The 25,603-nt window shown below is 38.5% G+C and overlaps 1 protein-coding gene across 2 annotated transcripts in view; it reads right to left on the bottom strand.

The window, feature by feature from the left end:
• The window catches only part of ebf1a (EBF transcription factor 1a), a 133,179-nt gene that overhangs the window by 16,794 nt on the left and 90,782 nt on the right, over positions 1 to 25,603 (bottom strand). For both annotated transcript variants that reach the window (XM_079838383.1, XM_079838384.1), the window contains exons 9-11: positions 21,387 to 21,517; positions 19,022 to 19,148; positions 7,480 to 7,568 (exon numbers count right to left, since the gene is read on the bottom strand). In XM_079838383.1, coding sequence (XP_079694509.1) covers positions 7,480 to 7,568; positions 19,022 to 19,148; positions 21,387 to 21,517 — 347 coding nt within the window. The remainder of the gene's footprint in view (positions 1 to 7,479; positions 7,569 to 19,021; positions 19,149 to 21,386; positions 21,518 to 25,603) is intronic.

The raw sequence follows: 25,603 nt of genomic DNA, 5'->3' as shown, positions 1-25,603 counted from the left end.
ACAGCCTTTGCTCAATACTTTTTGAAGCACCTTTGGCACCAATTACAGTCTTTTTGAGTATGATGCTACAAGCTTGGCACATATCTTTGGGCAGTTTCTCCCATTCTTCTTTGCAGGACCTCTCAAGCTCCATCAGGTTGGATGGGGAGCATCGGTTCACAGCCATTTTCAGATCTGATTTAAGTCTGGGCTCTGGCTGGGCCACTCAAGGACATTCACAGAGTTGTCTCGTAGCCACTACTTTGTTATCTTGGCTGTTTGCTTAGGGTCGTTGTCCTGTTGGAAGAGGAACCTTCGCCTCAGCCTGAGGTCCAGAGAGCGCTCTGGAGCATGTTTTCATCAAGGATGTCTCTGGACATTGCTGCATTCATCTTTCCCTCGATCCTGACTAGTCTCCCAGTTTTCCTGCAGCTGAAAAACCTCCCCACACCATGATGCTGCCATCACCATGCTTCACTGTGAGGATGGTATGAGCGGTGCCTGGTTTCCTCCAGACCGCTCAGTTTGGCCGGGCGGCCAACTCTAGGAATAGTCCTGGTGGTTCCAAACTTCTTCCATTTACAGATGATGGAGGCCGCTGTGCTCATTGGGACCTTCAGTGCTGCAGAAATTGTTCAGTACCCTTCCCCAGATCTGTGGCTCGATACAATCCTGTCTCGGAGGTCTACAGACAATTCCTTGGACTTCATGACTTGTGTGCTCTGACATGCACTGTTAACTGTGGGGCCTTATTTAGACAGGTGTGTGCCTTTCCAAATCATGTCCAATCAACTGAATTTACCACATGTAGACTCCAATCTACACTCCAATTCTACAACTCCAAGTTGTAGAAATATCTCAAGGATGATCAGTGGAAATGATCAGTGGAATGATCATGTTATCAAGAGAGAAACTCGTAACTTAGAGCGTAAATGGAAACAAACAAATTTAGAGGTCTTTAGAATCGCGTGGAAAGATAGTATGTCACGTTATAAAAAGGCCCTAAAAGCAGCCAGGGCTGAGCATCTCCGCAAAATAATAGAAAATAATCAAAATAACCCAAGGTTTTTATTTAACACCGTGGCTAGCCTAACAAATAAACAAACATCGCCTGAGCAAAATATTCCGTTACAGTTTAGTAGTAATGATTTTATGAATTTCTTCACTGAGAAAATAGAAAGCATCAGAAACAAAATTGTAAATGTACAATCTTTAATGATGTGTTATGATTCAACCGCGATTATCGCCCCTCAAGAACTACTACACCGCTTTACAACCATAGGACAGGAAGAGCTAAATAAACTTATCATTGCATCTAAACCAACAACATGTTTATTAGATCCAATACCCACTAAACTACTGAAAGAATTGTTACCTGTAGTGGAAGAGCCTCTTCTCAATATTATTAACTCATCTTTATCTTTAGGTCATGTTCCAAGAATATTCAAGTTGGCAGTCATAAAACCTCTCATTAAGAAGCCACAATTAGATCATAATAACCTAGCAAATTACAGACCAATTTCAAATCTTCCATTTATGTCTAAAATACTAGAAAAAGTTGTGTCCGCTCAATTGTGCGCTTTCTTGCAAGAAAATGTTATCTATGAAAAATTTCAATCAGGATTCAGGCCGCATCATAGCACAGAAACTGCACTCGTTAAAATCACAAATGATTTACTTCTAGCTTCTGACCAAGGCTGTATCTCAATACTAGTTCTACTCGATCTTAGTGCTGCGTTTGATACCATAGATCATAAACTACTCTTAGATCGACTTCAAAATTATACTGGTGTTCAGGGACAGGCATTAAACTGGTTTAGATCGTACTTATCAGACCGCTACCATTTTGTCTGTCTAAATGGGGAAAAATCAAAGATGACGTCAGTAGACTATGGGGTGCCGCAAGGATCCGTGCTAGGCCCTCTGCTATTCTCTATATATATGCTGCCACTTGGTAATATTATAAGAAAACATGGAATTAATTTCCACTGTTATGCTGATGACACTCAATTATATATTTCATCACGACCGGATGAAAACGCTAAATTATCTAAACTGACAGCGTGTGTTGAAGATATTAAATACTGGATGACGTGTAATTTTCTGCTATTAAATTCAGATAAAACGGAGGTGTTACTTATTGGTCCAAAAAACTGACCACAAAACCTCTCGCAATACAATTTTACCTTGGAAGGATGTCCTGTCACTTTATCCACTACAGTAAAAGACCTGGGTGTTATATTAGACCGCAACCTGACATTCGAAAATCATATTTCATATGTTACAAGAACGGCATTTTTCCATCTTAGAAACATTGCTAAGCTACGTAACATGCTATCTATTTCTGATGCAGAAAAGTTAGTTCATGCATTCATGACCTCGAGATTAGATTACTGTAATGCTTTATTAGCTGGTTGTCCTGCATCCTCAATAAACAAACTACAGTTAGTCCAAAACGCGGCTGCTAGAGTTCTTACTAGGTCAAGAAAATATGATCATATAACACCAATTTTATCATCTCTACACTGGTTACCTGTGAAGTTCCGTATCAATTACAAACTATTGCTACTAACCTATAAAGCCCTAAATGGTTTAGCTCCAGTGTATCTAACGGATCTTCTATCGCCCTACAATCCATCGCGCTCTTTAAGATCACTAAACTCTAGGCTTCTGGTCATTCCTAGGATATCTAAGTCCACTAAAGGAGGGAGGGCTTTTTCACATTTAGCTCCTAAACTCTGGAATAGTCTTCCTGATATTGTTCGAGGTTCAGACTCGCTGTCCCAGTTTAAAACTAGATTAAAGACGCATCTCTTTAGCCAAGCATTCACATTATAATTATCTTTTTATACTACAGTTAAATCGGATCAAAAGCATTAATATAATATTCTGAACAGCAGCTACGCTAATCATTTCCCATCTGCTTTTCTGTTGTTATCTCGGGACACTAGTCCCGAGGTAAATAGTTCATCAGCTCCAGTTTGTATCCAGCCTCTCATGGAGACTTCGGATGCCCCGACACCTGTGATGAGACGACTCCACGCCTGTGAAGAGACGACTCAACGCCAGCGTTGTTATGGCCTAAATTAATACACGATTGATTAACTTTTTCGAACATTATTCTTTAACATTGTCTTTCTAACATTTTTACTGTACATCTATGAAATGCACTTTCTGTAAAGCTGCTTTGAAACAATGTGTATTGTGAAAAGCGCTATACAAATAAATTTGAATTGAATTGAATTGAAACAGGAGCTCAATTTTGAGTGTCATGGCAAAGGCTGTGAATACTTATGTACATGTGATTTTGTTTAATAAAGGTGCAAAGATTTCAAACAAACTTCTTTCACATTGTCATTATGGGGTATTGTTTGAAGAATTGAGGAAAAAAATTATGAATATAATCCATTTTGGAATAAGGCTGTAAACATAACAAAATTTGGAAAAAGTGAAGCGCGGTAAATACTTTCCAGATGCACTGTAACCAGATTAGTACTTTTTTAATTGTCTTTTTTTTATTCTTCATGGGATATTTCATTCCCTCATAAAATAAGTTAAATTTATACTTTTCTCTGATTAGAAAAAATGCTTCAAAGTTTGCAATGTTGTGAATCATGTAGGAGTTGGATGTTTTGATTCATGATTTACTCTATTATTAAGGATTTTAAAAAATCCCAATGGAAAAAATGAATGCATTACACACAAAAGACACAATTAATTTTTTGTTGTTGTCAAAAATAGTAAAAAAAAATTGAAATAAGACAGATATCTTGAGAAGCAAAATTACATAAGATATAAAGGTTTGTTTTTAGAGAAATCTAACAAAATTTTGTGAGGCTTACGCTCCAAATGACATAAAACTTAAAATAAAAATAAAATGCAAATGGGAAATGTCACGGGAACTGTCCTGCATGCAGCCGCCAGTACCCGACGAGTGAACTGCTAATGTTTTATGTAACTGGTGGAATAATATTTACATTTTCATTTGCTGTGTGGGTGCTAGTTGGGAAACAATAGGCACAGGCGGACTATGGGTCCAATAGCCAAGACTATTTCGACTAAATTCGTTACCCACTGATAGAAAGATACTTTCAAACGGTCCCGTGCTTATTTGTGTTCATGCTCTCATCAAAGATTTCTAATTACAACAGGTTTTGCAGTGTAGAGCACAGTGTTTGCGTGCTGCAACTGAAGAGATCGACAGCTTCAGTCATTAATTTGCTCGCTTTCTGTATATAATCTACTCGCAATTTGATGCTGCTAAGAGGACCAATGGCCACGTATGCCAAACAGGACCCATAGAGGACTCTAATGGGAGCTGTGTAGTTGGTTCCGAAGAAAACGCATGACGCAGAATGAACGAGATAAAAAAAAACCTTTAATAAACACAGAGAACTAGAACCCCAACACATTTACCATTAACGACACCAAACAGAGAACTGGGTGTGTATCTAATCAGAAACCATAGCAACAAACAATAATACGTGAACTCAAGCAAACAGTGACAGAAAAAACGAATCAGAACAGAACCATGACAGTAAGTTATACTGTATTCATTATTTTTCCTTTGAATGATGGCTATTTTTCTTACCTCGTTGGGAAATATTTTTTTCTTGTTTTAAGCACAAACCTCAATGAATTTTGTTTGATTTCTCTAAAAACAAGACTATCATTTTGTTTTAATAAGTGGAGAAAAAAATGGTACATGGGCAGCTGAAAAAGTGAGCACGTCCTTCGGTATCTTAATATAACAAATATCTAACTGCTTCCTGTGGGATTTCCCCCATACCTGACCCTGAAGCTATCTTGCCGAGTAGTTTTGCCTACCTGTTTTATTCAGCATCTCTAATAGAGTGAGGCTGCTCACTTGTGGGCCGTTCCACCCTATTCATTAAAAGGTAAGGAATCAGTTAAAAATATGGGCGACCGTTAAGCAGGCTCTCTGGGGAGTTCAGGCGCGAGTGTATTCTGGTTTGCCTCCCTTAAGCTGGAAACAGTGGGAAAGATGTGACAAGCGACCCCGGCCATGACCCACCTAATGCATTCAGCTTCATCATCAGCCCGGGAAAATGAGCCCAAATCAAGCCAAGGTTAAGACCACAGAGAGCATTTGTGAGCAACATGTTGCCCCAGTTTCAATGAAAATTACCAGACAGTTCCAATATGACAGACAGAGAAAAATAATCATAGAGGGGCAGATTTTACGTTTCCTCTTTCTGCAGAGAAGCTAATTTCTCTGACAAGCAAATGACAAAAACAGGATTGCCAAACCTTTTGATTATGTTTTTTTTAACAATATTACTGAGATTACACACACACACACAAAATAAAGCAATTACATATTTTAAATATATATACTGTATATTTAATGTCATTATAAAGTTTTTTTTTCTATCTTCATCAGTGACATCAATGAGCCAGTAATGTAATAGTCCCCATCAGCATTAGGAGGGACAAGTAGCAACACATGTCTGCTGGTAATTTCTACAAGGCCCTTTAGCGGGTCAGCACAGTGCTCCAGTACACGATGGAGGGCGAGTGTGTGTGTGTGTGTGTGTGTGTGTGTGTGTGTGCGTGAGTGTGCGTGTATGCGATAACACAGGGTTCAGACTGAGGGACTGCACAGGAAGGTATTCAGACAATGTCCATGTGGTTCATTAGGGACTGAGATCAAACGCCATTGCCCTCTTTAGCCCCACTGACAGGAGACAGAAGATCTGTCCTCTCCTCACCAGCTGGGGAATGGACACTAACACGAGGGATGAGTGAGGGAGTGAGGGAAGAGAATGAAAGAAGAAATTGAGAGATAGAGCAAGGAGGAGGACTACTATATAAGAAAGCCTGAGCGTGCAATCTCCAGAAGTTGGATAAAGCCTACATCAAAAAATGTCCCAAAATTGTTCATGGCATGTTTATTAGTTATGCTACAGATAATATTTAACAAATATCACTAAACAAAAGTCTGGACACATTTTACCTAAATGATCTAAAAAACGAATTTTGATCATTTAGATCAAAAAGTAGTTTGCACTCAAATATAAATTATTTTTTAAATAAAAATATTATATATTTATTTATTATTTAGTATTGTGTCAAATATAAATTGTGCCTACAAATGATACGATTTTTAAATGATTTCCCCCAAAATTGATAATGAATGAAAAGTTTTCATAGTTTTGATGATTATTATTATTATAAAGTGTGGATAACAATAATAATAATAACAACAACAACAATTTTTATTATGCTTTGAGTATTCACACATTTCAGTTCAGCACCCAAGACATCCAATGAATTTGTGGTATAACCTATGACCCATTTATTCCCAGAGTGCCTGCAAAATGTTAACTCTGACATCACAAAAAGAACAGCTATGAAATCACTTCCTGTCAAACACTAAATCACTAGACAAAGTGCGACAAAGAATTAAATAAAAAAATTGTGTTGTGCAGGTCACATGAGATTAGCAGAACTTTAACTACTTGGACACCAACTCTACATTTGCCCGATTCCTCTAGATTGGCTTTGGTTTGATGCCGCATTCGTTGACCCCATGGTTTAATTTGATGCGTTTAAGGTGTAATGGATTGGGAGGTGGCTCATGGGACATGAATACTGATGGCCTAGCTTTGATACCGAGGGCTGCTAACAGCACAAGGTCAGTTCTGAGCATGAGCATGCCCAGCCGGCAGCCAGCTATAATTACTCCTTTTTTTTTTCACTTTTTTTTTACACTATTAAGTGGTGCTGCTGGAGCAGGGCTCTGGGGTATAGGACACGCACAACAAGATAAAGTAATGTTTATTTATCCCTCCCAAAGGATCCATTTACTTGGCCAGCCTCTCCTTAAGAACCATGCATGGAGAGAGAAATAAACACCCAACTGGGTCCACAACTGGGCTCCTTTCACAGAGAATACCGAACACAACTGCGTGAGATTGAATATACAGTATATAATCTCTGAACTGAAGGAGTCTGTAATGAATGGTTCAAATAACAAGACCATGTTTCAGCTAAGGCTACCATGGTAAATGGAAATCAGGACCAGTGTGTTTATGTTAGTAATTACTCTGTGGAACATAGAAGTGAACTAGTGAAATTAAAATCAACAATTAAAGTCAACATTTAAACCCAATTTACCTCTATAATGTGACATATTTATGTGTGAAACACAATATACAATGAGAAAATCTGGATGGGACTTATTCTTTGGGAATTGTTTGGACTGTGAAAAATAGGTGGATGTACCAGAATGAAGCCAGACTGAATGCATGCACTAAACGGCGCCTAAATAGTTATTTGGCTTTTGGTTATCATTATCCAGTAGCCTGTGTGGCCTAATTGACGTCAAAAGAAAACAAAAGTTGTTTCAAAGGATGATCTTTGGAATAACACACCAATGAATAAGACCAGAAATGTGTATTCAGAAAGTAAATAGGGACTTCATGTTGACTTTAAAGCAAAGAAAGCACAACAGTTATGTCATGTAAGAGAACTGACCTTTGGTAGGCGCTCAGGGTCGCCTGGGTGTCTAGGGATCACCTTCTGTAGCCGCTGGAAACCGTAGTCAATAGTGGGTTCATTCAGTGCTGCAGGAAAAGAGAAAATGCAACCATGTCACCACAGTGAAATTCAACACCTATCTGCAATTACCATAACAAAGAAATGTATATAAAACATAAGTGTCATTTCCTTCAGACCTCAATACAGTTCCAAAAAACACAAAGTAGAAAGCAATAAAATGATAACCAAAGTATCAAATATTATGTTTCCTAACTAGCTGCCAGAATATCTGTATCAATTCCCACTATGCTTTAGCCATTTACAAGCACAAGGCACCACTTTATGAATAAAACAACACTTGAGCAGTTTGTGTGAATGGATCCTATTTTCGCAGCCGGTGCAATGGTGCAACCATCATGGACAGCTTCACAAACTGAGATTTGTACAGTTTAACAGCAATGCAACTCTTCTTGTGCTCAACTTTGAATATCTCGCTGTAACTTCAAAAAAAACAAAAACACAAGAGATCAACTGAATATTATTTGTTGTAATCTACATTATGCCACAAAAGCTGTTGACTGAACCTAACTTACAGTTTATTGAACTCGTTATAATAATCCTTTAAACATACATATACAGCTGGATCAGCAAAAAGTTAGTTATACAAACGACCAACAGATCTGATGATGACCAGAAGCAGCCAGATCATTTCATCTATAGGCAAGTACAAGGCTCCTTTTTAAATGTCCTTAAGCAAACTCCAATAACAAATAATGCTCTATTCAACTCCCTCGTTTGTTTTGTTTACATAAGCACCACTAATCTGCAAAACAAATCTATAGACCACCATTATGAGCAAATAATTCAATTAACGTTTTCATTTCTGTGTAGCGGCACCTCCCACTCCTCAGAGGCCCACAGACAGCTTCACGAATGCTCGCTGAGGACAGAGCAATAAGATAATATTGAAAAAGGAACCCGATCTGCATGATAGGCCCAAACATCCTGCACGGGTGGACCACATGGTGCTTGGCCCGATGTTTTTCTAACCTCCCTGGATTGAGTGGGACTTTCACACTGAGACAATGGGTCTTTCTCCAGCACTGGCCCACTGAGCTTGTTTGTGTGTTTATCTGTTGTGGTGCTAAACTCCAGCCCTCAGGGGCACATTCACACAGAGCCCTTCAGTGATTCCCTGAGACAGAGTAAGAGATATACAGAGAGAGATATGTCTGCAGAGATATTTGATATTTGATATGCAGCATGCACTACAGTGGCCCCAAAAGTATTTGGTCATTTAAGCTATGCTTACAAATGTATGAATTCCACTGCATTAGATAACACATATCAAACCAAGAAGCATCAAACAAATTAAGACATTTTCTCACAACTGGTCTGTCTCTGATGTCACTTTTCAAGAGACAGAATACTATCAGAATAACCACAAGTATAATTAATCATATTAAATATGGTTAATATGCTCCACTTTAATTTTCTTTCTAAACAATATATGAATTGTTTTATCATTTCAAACGAATCTATTTTTGTGAGGTGTATATTTTTGAAACTTGAGCTTACGTTACTACTTTAACACAAATGGCACTTCGTTTTAGCCTATATTTTGAAATGTAATGCAATAATATTCATACATTGGGGTATGTGTCAAAAATACTTTCTTTTTTTTTGGAGCCAATGTATACTGTTGTTTTTAGGCTGGATTTATGCTACATCTGGTACACAAATTACTTTTGCTTTAAATTTGCTTATATTTTTTTTTTAAATAAATCAAGCATTCTGCATTAGTTCAGGCAGGCCACATAGTCAAGGATTGGGAAAAAAAAATTCCAACTCCGTCCATATCAGCTGATCCGATTCCTATCCACTCAATTGGCAACTCTCAAACAGGGCACCTTACTTAAGCGTAGCTTCAGTTCAGTCTGCCTGCTTGGCTGCTTCCACTGCACACTGCTTTGCAACCCACCTCCGCCCCAGCTCCTCCTTAAACTGTGTTTAACGTAATCAATGTCATTCTGTTGTCATCGATGCATGCTCTGTTCTCAATGGGGGATTTACGCTGCCCTCTCAATTTAAAAAAAATTTCCCTGTTCCCTGTCTTGGCTTTTCATGGAGCTCATGAAAACGATGGGGATTTTAGAACAGAGCCATATCGCTAAATGTAAATTTAGCAAAATATGCCAGTAAAAAAGTTGGCTAAAAGTTTGTCTATGGTGTTTTTGACTTAAGTGGACCTGACTGAATTTAGAAATGTATATGTCAAAATGTCTTTGATTCACCCTCAACTAATTGATAATTTTCCACATTAGAAGGAAGTCAGTGAAGATCCCAAAACCTGACTTTAATACTGTAATACAAGTATTTGGATATGTGACATAAGATACCCAAAAGTCATTTTAACATTTGTTAACTATTTACACACACTTTCCCCCTCTCTTTTTCTTCCATGATAGACTGACCGCCTTTCTTTTGCCCGAAGCGTCAAATCTCAAACAAAACAGAGGAGGAGCAGCAAAAATAGCAACTGTGGACTAGAGTCCTCTGGGCTCAGTTAATTGTCCTGCTGAAGAAAAAAAAAAAAACAGAACTGTAACAGCCTCACTCTCTTCCAGCCTCCCTTCTGTTTGCCCTGTAGGCCGCAGCCTGGACATTTCCTGAGGGAGTTCGCCCAGCTCCCCTCAGCTCCACAGCTGAGAGGACAGACTGTGGGCAGCCTCTGAGTGCAGTGGAGTGGATTCAGATGGCCAAAGGCCCAGACAGAACCAGACCCCTGGAGCCCAGAACACAAGCTGTGCCCAGCCTGGCCATGGCTCCATTGGGGAACAGGGGCAGCTCTGACTGTACATCAATGCCCCTCGATACAACATCCAACGGCAGGTGGGATCAAAGACTTTATAAGAACAAGCAAATGCTGGTCCAGTATCTGGTTTTGACATAAAGCCTAAAACATACATTGGAAAGAAAGAGTTATTTGTAAAAATCCAGGCTTCATCCCAACGAACTCTGTAAAAAGTCGTATTTACTTTTACAAAAAGCCGTAACTTCATTAAAAAGCGGTTGACATTGGATAATAACAGGAGACTTCATGTGGCGAGACACAGCAGGGCTCAACAACTCGCTGTTTGAGAGGCAACATTAACCTCGAATTTCTCGGCCGCCATGACCGCCTGGATGCACAGTTGCTCACGCAGCACTGTGATTGACTAGCTGTTTACTTAAAGAGCAAGACGAAAAGAAAAAAAAAACAGTTAAAACAATCCTGGAGCATGATGGAGAACAGACTGCAGCTATCGGCGAAGGAAAGAACAACAAAAACAGTCGAATGTGACAGAATGATTCAAAGCTGCCCTTCGGCTGACAATACATCATATCTAAATAGGCTTCCTGTAATCAGGTCTGTTGGTGGTTTGGAGACAGGGATATGGAAGTGCAGACCGGTGCGGAGGACAGAAGCGGCCCGAGTGGTGCCCGAATGGGGGTTGGTGAGAAGCTGATTGCAGGATATCGTAATGGCAAAGAAATAGATGGAGGCTGAATGAGAGATTGTGTTGTGCAGAATTACAGCAGGTCTGACATGAAGGTAGGAGAGAGTGAATGGAAGAGTAAAAGAGTGGGGGTAGCCTGAACTATGTGAAAAGAAAGCTGTAGCTGTAAGGTCTGGACAGCCACCAGGTTTCTGTGGCTTGAAGAAAACATGATGCAATATTCGCAACACATTTAACTACGGTAATACGACGTATTTCACCAAGGCTACATTTATCATAACTACAGTAAAGATAGTAATATTGCGAAATATTATTACAATTTAAAATAACTGTTCTATTTTAATATATAATTTATAATAAATAATGTATTCCTGTTATGGGAAGGCTGAATTTTCAGTAGTCTTCAGTGTCACATGATCCTTCAGAAATCATTCTCATATTCTGATTTGCTGCTCAAGAAACATTTCTTATTATATAAATGTTGAAAAAGGTTGTGCTGCTTAATATTTTTGTGAAAAATGTGATGCATTTTATTCAATATTTTTTTTAAAATATAAAGTTCAAAAGAACAGATCCTTGTTAAATAAAAGTATTAAGTTCTTTAAAAAAATAGGGGTGCTCAGATCAGCTATTTTTGCTGCCATAAATGAAAAATTATAATAAAAAAAAAACTTTTAATGAAAAAAAATAAGATAATGAATCACTGATAATTTGCGAGCCATTCAGGGACATGGATCATCTCATTATACTTAATTTGTCTTCAAAAATACACATGCAATAGTGTATCTTGAGTAAATCACCACATTTAAGAGTGAATAATGAAGTGGCTGCTGGAGCAGAACTTTTGTGAGGGACATTTAAAGAATCTCTCTTTGAATAGGACCCATGTGCTAGTATAATGAGGCATGGGTCGTGATGCAAAGCACCTCTGAGAAGGACATTAAGTTAATGTGTTGATACAGAGATGGATGGGCAAGATCTCAGGCTAAACTGTACTCTCCCACACTTAAAGACATCTGCACGTGTTTACTCTCCTTCATTGCTATTGATTTTCACATACTGTACAATCCTCCAAACCAGTCGACTCGATAATGCACACTTGCTGAGAGAGAGACTGTGTACTGAACAGTTTGCGGTAAAGTGCTGCTAATTTTATAAAATCACAGAACGCCCACTGAAAACAATGATGCAAACAAGACAAGTCCATGCAATTCTGGTATATGTCGCAAATCAACACATGACATTGACCAGTGACAGCATATACGTTATCGCAAAAACAAACTCAAACCCTTGAGACCACACAGAAAAAAGAAAAAAAAAAACACCTCCTGTGCTGGGTCATGGAGTGAACTTTTTCAGAAAGTCAAACTAAACAGTGTATTTTCAGAGATACACACCAAACAGGGAAGTAAAATCCCATGAGCTTCTTCATTTCCGGACCCTCTACAGTATGTCCTGCTTGGTTTGTAACGTTGTTTACCAAACCATGCACAGCAGACCTGTATATATATAGAGAAACACCTTTCAACTGTCCATGCACTTGTTTACTTTTACAGTTTCAGAAACTGGCAAGCTGTGGTTTCCACTTCTTTCTGGGCTCACGGAGCGGTTTCACGACAGAAATAACACCCGCCAGTCACGCGACATATATGATAGAGTCCGTCTTGTGTCATCACGGATTCATTGCAGCTCTCCAATTTCATACGCGAAGGAGAACGAAAAGGTTACGTGTGATGTCATGAGCTGAAATAAAATCTACAAAATCAATATTGAAAAGAGCAGAATATCAGCCGTATACCATGACATCTCGTTACGTTTAATGAATATAATCGATATAGGCAAATATAGGGCCGTTACGGACCTCCTGAAGGCGCGAATTGAATCTTCTGCCTTGTGAACAAAGAAACTATCAAGGAACAGACCTGATTTTCCAAAAAAGGAAAGCTACAAACACATTACCAATCGACAGCTCCCCTCTTTCTCCAGAAGACGGGATCAAAACGAGTAAAACATATCAGCAATAAATAAATAAATGAACAACAACCACTGCTTGAAGGATTCCTCGCAATCACACAGATCAATGCTCATTGAAATTTCATGAAGGCACAGCCGGATCGCTTCATATTTCACAATAATAACTACGGGCCTGCGGGGGTGAAGAGAGGAGAGGAGAGGAACGAGAAACTACTAAAAGACAATACTATGAGCGCTGTCAAAAGCAGATGGAGCCAGTCAAAACAGTATATTTTAAAATACCTTACACCACCAAAAAAAATCCCACACTTAATAACTCACACAGAAGCCCGAGGGCAGAATGTGGGCGGCAGTTTTTAGACTGGTGAGAACACGATATTTGTGGCTTTCCTGTTTTTGAGACCAGATGCTAGCGCTGAGCTGCTGGTGGTAAATTGAATCAGCTGACCACACATAGACCTGCAGGGCTAGAACAGTATCCCTGACTGACGGAGCAGAAAGGCATGCTGGGTAATTGGTCTTTAGCAGAACCTTTTAACAGGCACTTGTGGGCTTTGTACAGAGCTGTTAATGTCAGGGTGGTAATGTTCTGTACATGTTAGGGAACGGCAGACTCCGTTTTACACTCTCTCTCTCTCTCTCTCTCGTTCTCTCTCTCTGTTTTCCCCAGAGCTCTCTTTCATTCAGGTGTGATCTCATATGCTGTGGATAGGAATCGATAGGCTCAGTGGCAGGGTGTTCGATGCCTGCCTGAATTATTGCTTCATTTCTCTCCCTATATAGATGAGGCCTGTTTTTCCTCAGCCCTCCCTACGTCGGGATCAATACCTTACAATCTCATTTTTATCCATTTTTCCATAAAACCAGTGATAGCGTTTATTTGGAAAATCCGACAAGCTAAATAAGGCATCACTTTAAGACATGGGGGGTGGGGGGGGGATCTTGGAACCTGTGACCATAAAATGGATGACTTGTTTTTCTTGATCGTGAGCAGCAGCTTCTAAAAGACATCTGTGTGAAATGGCCCACTGAAGACGCCCCGCTGTTGAGCAAACCAATTGCTCTATATCTTTATGGTTACAATCTCCACCATGCAGAGGTTTAGCAATTTAATTGGAACGGTTATCATTGATCACCTAGTGTGACCCCATTTGTCAATAGAATTAAAGAGACTCATTATCAAAATCGAACGATCACTCAACCCACTCAAGAAGAAAGCTTACGGCAAATCTAGTGGTTGGAAAAAAATACATAGGTGACTACAATATATAATTTGTTTTGATCTACATTTTTCAGTCTGCAAATTTTATATGGAATTTGTAACATTTTACGTGGAAAAAACTTCACAGTAGGGTCCAAAAATAGAAATGTAGAAATTACATTTTTGTACAAAGGTTTAGGATTTTTTTTTTTTATTGGTGAAAGAAATGAATACCTTTTTTCAGCAAAATTGATCAAAAGTGACAGTAAAGGCATTCATAATGTTACAAAAGATTTATGTCAAATAAGTGCTGTTCTTTTGAACTTAATCTAAAATAAGAAACAACAGCACCAAAACCAACAATATTTAAGAAACATTTCTAAGGCCTTAAAGGAACTCATTTTCCAACTCCCCTAGAGTTAAAGAGTTGAGTTTTACCGTTTTCGAATCCATTCAGCCGATCTCTGGGTCTGGCGGTAGCACTTTTAGCATAGCTTAACAAAGATACTGTAACTGAATCTGATTAGACCGTTAGTGTCTCACTCAAAACAATGACCAAAGAGTTTCGATATTTTTCCTATTTAAAATTGGACTCTTCTGTAGTTACATTGTGTACTAAGACCGACGGAAAATGAAAAGTTGCGAGTTTCTAGGTCGATATGGCTAGGAACTATACTCCCATTCCTGTGTAATAATCAAGGAACTTTGCTGCCGTACCATGGGTGCAGCGGCGCAATGATATAACGCAGCGCCTGAAAATAGGTTAACTACCATAAACATAACCAATGTGACAACCTGCTTGCACAGGCAGCGTGCTGGGGACTATTTCCAGGCACTGAGCAATATCATTGTGCCTTCTGAACTCTTCATTTTTGAACGAGATGCTAATGGTCTAATCAGATTCAATGATCTATGTTAAGCTATGCTAAAAGTGCTACCGCCAGACCCGGAGATCGGCTGAATGGAATCGAAAACGGTAAAAGTCAAATGTTTAACACTAGGGGAGTTGGAAAATGAGCCTATTTTCAAAAAAAGTGTAGTGTTCATTTATTGAGCAATGTTCTTGTTTACGTTGAAGCACAAGAAGCTCTTTGGATCATTCATGAAATCATACTGGATAATATGATCATTAGGTTTTACACAAACTTTCTTTTGTTTCTTTTTGTATAGAAGCATTTTTCCTTGTGAACTCAGAATTTTGGATGCTATATTTACATAAAAAGAGAGGGTGTATGCATGTATGATCTGAAGTCTGTTTTTTCCCTCAAGTAAAGTGACAAATACTTCCCATAGACTTAATCATTGGGCAGGCGTAGAGAGCTCCCTCTAATGTGATCGAGCAGAGTCTTTTAATATCAGGCCTGATGGGTGCTGTTCAACCCACTGGCCTGCATACTGAGCAGCAACGAATTGCCTGCTGAACATTTCAAGTGATTCATCAACACCTCCAATCTATCGGCTGCACAGGGCTTCAAATACGCTCGCTGGCAGATAGCATTATAACTCTGCCTCTTTCCCCCAAAAACAGACGGAAAACCCCTTTGACGAATGATGCAAACATGGCAATCTGGTGAGAAGTAATACACAACCAAACATGGAAATGCATTTGTTGCAGATGAATTGAAAGGGAGGAAGCGGTAGAGAAAGTAGGGGGGCATGATTCATCCCTCTTATCTGCGGAGTGCCATGCAGGATGGGTAATGTCCCAGGCGGTGAGTGTTTAATTGTTTCTGATGATAAATATAATTGCAAAGAGCTTCTAGATGTTTAATTGCAGAGGCCCAGAAACTGGGTGAGGAGAGATCACTTTGACTGGGTCTTCCTCATTAAAGCTTGGGTTTGTGATAGTGTCTCAACTTCAGTATTCCAGCAATGCAAAAAAAAAAAGAGCACTTGGAGCACAAAATGAGAAACTCTGAAGAACATTGTGGTCATTTTTACATTCAGTTTAATTCAATGAATGGGGACTGGAGCTGTCAAGCTTCAGAACGGATTAAGCACCACAAAAGACAGGCCATCCGACTCATGTTTTATAACTACCTTCAATGTGATATCTTTATATGAGGAACAGACCAAAACTTAAGTTATTTAACTTGCATTTACTTGAAACAAATTGCATTTAAGAGAAGTAACATGAGAGAAGTCCGATTTGTGAACGGATAATTCTTTTGAGTCAAATATTTCCAATGAACTTGTTTACTCGGTGTCTTTTCACAAGTTCAACTCATTTAGAAGGCTAATCTAAAAATCTCATTAATGCGACGTATTTGGTAATTGCATCGCTTTTTTTTACCATCTCCCATACTCATTACACTGATGCAAAATGCCTAAAAACCCAGCAAAATGAAAATAAAAGGCATCATGTTTTGTCATTATATTCATAAACATACTGGCAAACCCAATGATATAACACTGAGAAAATGCGTCTCTCACTGCTTCCTGTAGTTTACCATAAATAACTTAAATTAAATAACGTAAATAACGCAGGCCACTTTTTTCGTCACTAATACGTTTGATCTTTTATTGAAAATAGTCTACATTTACCTGTTGAGACAATGCGTCACAAGCACCAGTAAGAGCTGTTGAGTTGATATATTTTTGTATTTCCGCAGACAGGCTTTATGGTACAACTCAAGCAAGGTAATTGTGTAACAATACTTTTTACAAAAACATTTTACAATACTTTCATTATTTTAGCTTGAGTCCCTATTTAATGTAATTGCATGGAGGGGGGGGGGGTTACATTTTTTAAAATCTCTTTGTTTTCCACAGTAGAGAGAAAGCCATATGAGTTTTGAGCGACATGATGGTGAGTAAAAGATTTGTGGGTGAACCATCCCTTTAACTACAAATCGTTGGCCAGCCAGAGGCACAGTTCACACAAGCATGTGCCAAGAATCCTAGAGAATCTGAGACTTCTGAAATGAGAGGCTTTTGAGGAATCCATTAACTGCGTGGCTGCTGGGTTCATAATCAGAGTGACGTCAAAGCCAAAACACAGCTCTATAACTACAGATGCAACAGTGTCAGATACCATCAGCCTCATAATGTAAACGTAAAGACAATACTCTAAAATCATGCATAGTGCATATATACTTGAGAAACATGCACTGAATGTAAAAAGCTAAATAAAATTATTTTTTCCCTGAAAGGATTGTTTTTTTCCTCTCCACCATGGCTGTGAGGGATGTTCTCCAGGTACGGCTCAGCCTTTCCGCATGGCTGTGTGGTGTTTGAGCACGGCAGCATCAGTGCACCATTGATTTAATTAGGTCTCCATCTCCTCTGCCTGACAGAAGTTGATTAGAGGTGCCAGATGCCCCATGTGTAATTCCACTGCCAGCTGCCACATAGCTTTGCCAATACTCTATGATTAGTACCCACTGGCAACTGGGCAAGGCACAGGTGCCAACTGGAGCCAGGAGAGAGAGACACACACAGGCTGACGTCCCACTGCAGTAGCTGGGACAGGGGGACAAGGGGACGAGGGGCGGCCCAAAATGCTTTAAACTGAGGAGAATCGCACAGTGGGGCCAACCGGAGGAGGGCGTCAGATCAGCACCAGCCATTTTTAAGTCACAATGAAATCAAAATGTACATTTTTATGGAATATTGTATTTATTATAAATCATGTCCTCTTGATCTTAATCAAAATAACTTCTCCCTGTTGCAATGACATACTGCTGTGAGGGCGGGACAACCTGTCACTCACATGAGATCTCAGCAATAGCAAATGACAATGATCCAATCATCCAATCAATTCTTGATGAACAAAATCAAGTTCCGTCCTACATTTTTTTCTTGTTCGAGAAGCTGTTTCACTTGGATATATGACACAATATAGAAGAAAAAACGATGGAACTTCCGTTTCATGCCAACTTTAATGGTCTGCTGTGAGCTCTCCATTTGGTCTCTTGTCATTAACAGCATTGAGTTTCAAACTGAATTTGAGTGCTCTGAGAATTAAAACCTGCACATCTAATCAAAAGCATTCTAGATGGTTATTGAGCTTGAAGCTTTAGCAAAAGGGGCACATCTAGAAGTGCAGCCATAAAAGGGGGTGGCCATCTGCCCTCTGTTTCAGAGACGTGTGTGGCTGTACGTGTGTTTGTGTGGTTGTGTGCGAATGTCTAAATCCCTCCCTCCATTCCTGCCCATGTGCTCGCTGAATGGGCCATGAAAAGAAGCCAAGTCCAGCGCCATAAACCCAACAAGCATACTCATTCACACCCATGAATGCACAGGCATATACATAGACACCTACTGAGCCAACAATACCCACAGCTGTGCACTGTTTAAACCTATTGATGAGACAGGCCTTTAACATTGCTCCCTTCAGCGTTTTAACACTGTTCAGAAAAGCTGCGCTTGTACTTTGACTGCAAACTCTAAATTTAAACTAAAAAAGCTGCAAGATCAGCAAACAAACTCTTCACCTCTTCCTCCGCTGATTTCACGTTGTTTTACCATTTGATTCCATCATTTGCTTCCATCAAGAGCTTCCTTTACTTCTGGAACTCTGAAGTTAATTACTTCTTGTTGGCTGAACTCCCAATATGTAGAGTACAGTAAACTAATTTTCAAGCCAGCAGATATCACAGGTGACCTCTCTTTCCTTCATAAGATAAGTCCTACATTTCCCTTATCTGTGCAGGCTGCAGGATGTTCCTGGAGTTTGAGGCACAGCCATTCGTATTAAGCTGTGTGCTCAGGAAATAGGTAGGATTCCACTACGGCATAGGTTCCTCACTACAGGAAACACTGGCTGACTGTTACTCAACCCACATGTGAAATCAAGAACAGTTGTGAAGGAGTAAGATATGATGGTTGTACATAGCTGGCTGAGTATGGTTAATGTCCTTACCTGTGTAGATAAATCTGCCCGGTGTACCTTTGCAGAACTGCTTTGACTTGTAGGACAGAGTGACCTCCACAACCCCGGGAATGTGTCTGGGAGGAGTCTGGACTCGAATGGCGTGAGGGGTTATGAGCTGAAAGAGAAAATGAGAAGTGTTTTTTAGGCTGTTATTTTTTGTTGTTGTAGTTGTAAAAATCAAACAAGTAGAGTACATAGGTTGAAACAAGACAAAAAAATATTAAAATATTCACACAGTTTATGAACCGTAACAATGAGAGGATGAGAGAAAAAATTAACGCTGACCTATAACTAGGATACTGACTATGTTCAGAATAGCATACTACTGTCCTATTCTTATAGTGGTACATTCTATATTCTTAATATGCAAAATATCTGTATGTATCTATAAATAGAATACTTGCTGCCTACTGACATCATTTTATATATATATATATATATATACCAATCTCACGGCAATTCATACATATTTGACGAGTTGCCAAATTCGTATGAATTCATGCGAATGACCTCCCCCTAACCCCGCCCCTAAACCTACCCGTCACTGGGGTTTAGACAAAACGTACAAATTCGTACGAGTGATGTCGTACATATGCCGATTGGTATCAGTAACATTTTTTTAAATGTTTTTAAAATAAGTATTTTTCTGCTCACCAAGGCTGCATTTATTTAATAAAAAATACAGTAAAAACTGTAATATTGTGAAATATTATTACAATTTTAAATATGAAATTTGAATATATTATAAAATGTAATTTATTCCTGTGATGCAAAGCTGAACAGCCATTATAGTCTTCAGTGTCACATGATCCTTCAGAAACATTATAAATGATAAATGTAACATTATAAATGTCTTTAGATAAATGTATTGCAGATAAATGCTGTTTTTTTCCCTTTCTATTCAACAAAGTAAAAAAATTGAAAATAAATGTACACAACTGTTTAAAACATTGTCAATAATAATAATAAATGTTTCTTGAACAGGAAATCAGCATATCAGCTTATTAGTTATTATAAACGATTTCTCAATGATCATGCGACACTGAAGACAGAAAATTCAGCTTTGCCATCTCATGAATAAATTACATTTTAAAATATATTCAAATAGAAAACAGTTATTTTAAATAGTGTTTATTGTATTTTGGATCAAATAAATGCAGCCTTGGTGAGCAGAAGAGACTTCTTTTAAAAACATAAAAAAAATTGTACCGATCCCAAACTTTTGAACGGAATATATATAATTGGTCACCTTCACATGCAACATAAGGAGGTAGCAAGTATTCTATTCTGAACATACCCTATACAGTATATTTAGCCTCTGGGATGTTGAGAGCTTCATGGAGTGTTTATTTTTCTCCCTCTCATTCTGTTCTTCATTTTAATATATGAAAAATATTGATGCCATCCTGAAGGACGGTTATGAGAGGTCATTGGTCAATACTAGAGTCAGAGATGACCTTTTCTGTTAGATCCATATGGTGACACAAATCTCGCCAGCCAATGAGATTAAAGCTTTTGTCAGCTGGAGGTGAAGAGAGTCCAAGTCATTACATAATCAAAATTTTGTGAATTTTCGGACACTTGTACTGTATAACTGCTTGTTTTAACACAATGTTTAAAACGTGCATTTAAGGTACCCCTGCATACTAGCTGAGCTATTAAACAGTATTGTTTTGTGCTCTGATTAGACTATGATTTGACTGCTTACAATGTTTGTGAAGCTGTGCTCAATCCCCTTTGAAGAGAAGCCGTGCCACTACAAAGCAGCCATGAGCGCTCAGTTTCCCTGCAAATACTCTGTCAAATTCAAAGCCAGCAGCACTGGTGCTGCTTTACATGGCTTTAAACTGTCCCTTTTATTGCTCACTTAGCTGGGCTTTCATATGCCAGGCAGTGCTCTTCTCACCTCTCAGATAAATATGGCATTGTCAATGAGAGGCTTTTTATAGAATTACCTCTTTTATCTAGCTCTTCTCACACACAAGCAGGTGAAAGACCAAAACAGATGGACAGACAAGAAAACAGACAGACTGGCTAACCAAAAATGAGGCTGCGCTGAGAACAGAAGCATTATGTCACGTGTCTTCTCAGATTTGTTAGCCAAGTGGATTTTGAATCCATCTTCCATATCATACATATTTTATAATTAAGTTGCATAACTATTGTACTGTTGGTAAAAAGGGGAATTTATCATTTCATTTTCTTGGTATTGAAATTCAATTTGAATTGGTGCGATTCTTCAATCTCTTGTTTTTTGGCAAGAGCCTGAAAGTGAGCATGAATTGTTTTTTTGGCCACAGATTTAGCAACTAAAGTGATATTACAGAACGGATTGCATAGAAAAGTAACCAACCTCACTCCAGACCAGCATGGTGCCAAAGATGACCTGTAGGCCGTCAAAGAAGTTATCACCAATGATGATGACTGTGGCACCCCCTGTTGTCCAGCCTTCACTGGGACTGATGGCCTTAATGCACGGAGTAGCTGTTTTAGAGAAAGAAGAATAGGAAAAAATTAGTGCGCTCAGCGTACACAATAAACAGCTTGTTTTCTTGAAAAGGCATATGCAATACATTAATTATGGCTATATGTATTTGCCTGTATACACATCAAGACACCTGTACAATGATTATATGAAAATAATGTCAAGCAGCATCAGAATAAACATCTGGAAGCAGCTAGCACATCACCACTCGTGTGTATTACCCTGTGACATCATTTCATGCACAGACTAAATTCTTAGGAAATAAATGTAAAGCTGTGCAACTGATTTCTTCCTGATTATGGCAAATAGATTTATGAGCCAGACTCTATTAGGAAGCTTTAGGCACAGCTTAATGACAAGTGACTGACTCATTAGAGTCGTCACATATGATTAGACTGTGGCCATTCCTCTGCGCCATCCCCATATGCTTCCTGACAGCGGTGCGAGCATGAGAGATGACGCTCGCTCACCGATCATTTATCTCAATCTACCCTGTATAGTAGCATGATTCACTGCTGTGGTTGCCTGGAAATCTCCTGCATCCTAACCATGATAATCTCTTGTTGTGTTTTGGGATCTTTAGATTGTCACATGGAGGAACACAACTCGAAATCGGAGAGTGGAGTGGATTTGAGCGACAGCAATTTCTCCATCCCGCTCAGTGTTTTGTAATCACTCTGCTCCAGCTCCGCTTCTATTCCCCACTCGCTGGTGGGAGAAAGCCCACTCCAAATCCACTCCATAGCTTTAAAAAATGCACTGTTACAGCTCAGCTATAAAGTCTCTCTTTACCATCTCTTTACTCTCTTCTCTGTTCACCATACTGATATCGATATTACATTTACATTTATGCATTTGGCAGACGCTTTTATCCAAAGCGACTTACATTGCATTCAAGGTACACATTTTACATTTTGTCAGTTCTTGCTTTCCCTGGGAATCGAACCCATGACCTTGGCGTTGCTAGCGCCATGCTCTACTGTTTGAGCTACAGAAAAGCTACATAAATATGATTATATATTAGAGATTATATACATGTATATAATAAACATATCATTTGCATTATACATTAATATAATTTGAAATATAAAATTTTACATACATTTTAATGTATCAATGTTAGATATTTAATTGTTCATGCCTTTTCCCCAATTATTACATTTTGATTGCCTTTGCTATTATTCTATGCATTGCTCACTTACTTAATTGTTTAAAAACTTGTTTAATAACTTAACTTAAAATAAATGTATTCTTGTAATTAAATTTATATATAACTATATATATATAATTCAACTGTTAAATGTAATCTTTAGAGTCTCAAAATGATTATGTACATTATACATTTCTAATGCCTAAATTCACTTTTAGCCATCTAAAATGATTGAGTTTAATGTTTTATTAATTTAGTCAAAATAGTGTTATTTTTTAAAATCATCGATTTATCAGACATAGCATGAAAATAATTTTCATCTTATTGTCCATTTTAATATTGTTTCATCCCTGAAGTTTGCACAGTTTCCGATTGCACAAGTTGTACAGGTGATGCATTAGTATGATTAATTTTGCTACAACCCTTTATATTATATTATATTTATTTTTTCTTAATGTTTTCTCAACCTGTTTTTTTTTCCATTCTAACAAATTTTTGTCCATCCCTAAACTCAAGTTTATCTGTCATTTATTTTCATGAAATGTTCTGTCATTTTAACATTTAACTATCATTTTACTACAATAATATTACACAGTAATTGAGTTGCATATTGCAGATAAAGGTGTATTTTTGTGTTTAAATTCAGTTTGACCCAAGTTGTGATTCTCAAATCATTGTTTTTTTTGTCATTTTGAAATAGTTTCTACAATAATATCACACAAATTTCATATTATGTATCGCTTTGCATTTTTCTTACATGGTATGCTAATGATGGAGTGTCATCAGAGCAAGTTTGGAGCGAGAGAAAACCCTGCTCCTTACTCCCGGCAGAACCATGCGACTCCACTTACACTCCGCACAGCTTATACGCATTCTGGTCCAAAGACTCTCAGACTCAGTTGACCAAACAGAGTGCAGGCAAAAACAGGGTGACAGGACACAGAGTAGACACAGAGTGAATCTCTGTCTCTGTCAGCAGCTGACCCCCTGGTGGCTCTGCTTAGGAAATCTGTAATTCCCCTCCGCCTTTGTTTTAGTCATGGACATAATTAATGAAATCTAAGGGTCAGACTGGGAAAGATCAGTCAGTGATGAGTGTACAATAGCAGCACTTCTACCTCCAACCCCTCCTTCCTTCCCCTCTGGGGGTGGTAGGAGAACACGAATGCTAATTCCGCTTGATTATACACACACCTTTATTAAATATTACACTGACCCCATGTGTGCGCGAGGAGGGAGGGGGCCAGGTGCGTGCGCTTGTTTTATGACACTCGTGCAAATGTCATGTGCGCTGGAGTTCGCCAGGCACAGAGAAATCCGGAGTCCTTACAGCAGTCGATCAAAAGGCCAGGCGCCCTGGGACACTCTGAGAAAACAGCAGCCAGCCATAAAAATTCAACACCTTAATGAGTTTAAATTTCATTTCAGTGTGTTGAACTTTGGCACCGGATTCTAAAGCTCTGTGTCTCACTGAAGGCGCTTTAACTGACTAATTACTGCTGTTCCAATTTGCTGCTGAATTTAAATAGAAGGAAAAGACATGAGGGAGGGAAAAAAGGAAAAGTAAGGGTCCTCTGAGGCAGCTGTCGGAGACAGAGAACGGGAGAGTCTGTCACGGGCGGCTCTGTTGTCCTCTGTGTCTCTGGTAGGGGGACTGAGCACACATCCTTTAACAAGCGTTACACGCGGCACTGACTGTAGGCAGGACCCCTGGGGGAGGGTAGGGGTCTACACTCAACGCACGTGTGATAGTGTACCTAAGTGAGGCAGTCGAATGGTGGAGGCAGATGGCCTGCGTGTAGGAGGCAATCGGTTCTGCTGATAGGACCTGAACTGAGATGAGACGAGGCTGTAGACCTCACTCGCACAGCTCAAACTGGTGTGTGTCAGCCATCGGCGATGCCTTGGGAAGAGCTAGCATAGATAATAGCAGGGGATATTGAGAACCTGCAGGGGAAAATGTTCTGGGGAACAGTGTTGGGGAAGCAAGTTTCCACTGTAGCTTGTCAAGCTACAAGAACATTTTAATCTAGTTAAAAACTACAGTCATGGTACCCTTTAGAAAAAAATAGCTCTTATTAAAAGTTCCAATACGAGCTATTAATAAAAAGAAGCTAACCACACTAGCGTTCAAAAGTTTGGGTTCATTAAGATTTTAAAAATGTTTTTGAAGAAGTCTCTTTTGCTGCATTTATTTGATCAAAAGAAAATATTGTAACATTTTCAGCATTATTACTCCAGTCTTTCTTTAGTGTCACATGATTCTTCAGAAATCATTCTAATATGCTGGATTTGATGCTTATTTTCAATGTTAAAAACATTTATGCTGATTAATATTTTTTTGTGGAAACTGTGATACATTTTTTTGAAAATTAAAATGGAACAGCATTTATTTGAAATATATCTATTGTTTGTAACATTATAAATGTCTTTACTGTCACTTTAAAACATCCTTGCTGAATAAAATGATTAGCTTCTTCAAAGAAAAATATTACTGATCCCAAACCTTTGAATGATACTGTGCATTGAAGATTTATATTTATTTATTTATGCAAACAGCTGTATTTATCTGGTACAAAAACAATGCGGATCTCAAATAGGGTGACAACATTAAACAGCATTTGAACACATAAATTTGCACTAAATAGCACATATATAATATGTATGATTATTGCGTAATACTTATATAGAATATTTCCTCTTTTTCATCTCTGCATTTTACCTGTCTACATTTTTATTAACCCATAAACACCTTATAAATAAATAAATTGATATATTTATATTATACAGCAACAGCAGAAAGTCTGTTTTATGAGCGTGTAATCACTTTTTGTATAAGTTAAAGACGTAAGTTAAATATAGAAATGCTAACTAATAATTAAAACAGCAACATACTGTATAGTGATGCATCTGTGGAAGAACTTCATCATCTTCC

This window comes from Gobio gobio, assembly GCF_949357685.1.
Source record: "Gobio gobio genome assembly, chromosome: 16".
Classification (NCBI taxonomy): Eukaryota; Metazoa; Chordata; class Actinopteri; order Cypriniformes; family Gobionidae; genus Gobio; species Gobio gobio.
The sequence above is the reverse complement of the archived record's forward strand: the minus strand, read 5'-3'. Positions and strand labels throughout refer to the sequence as shown.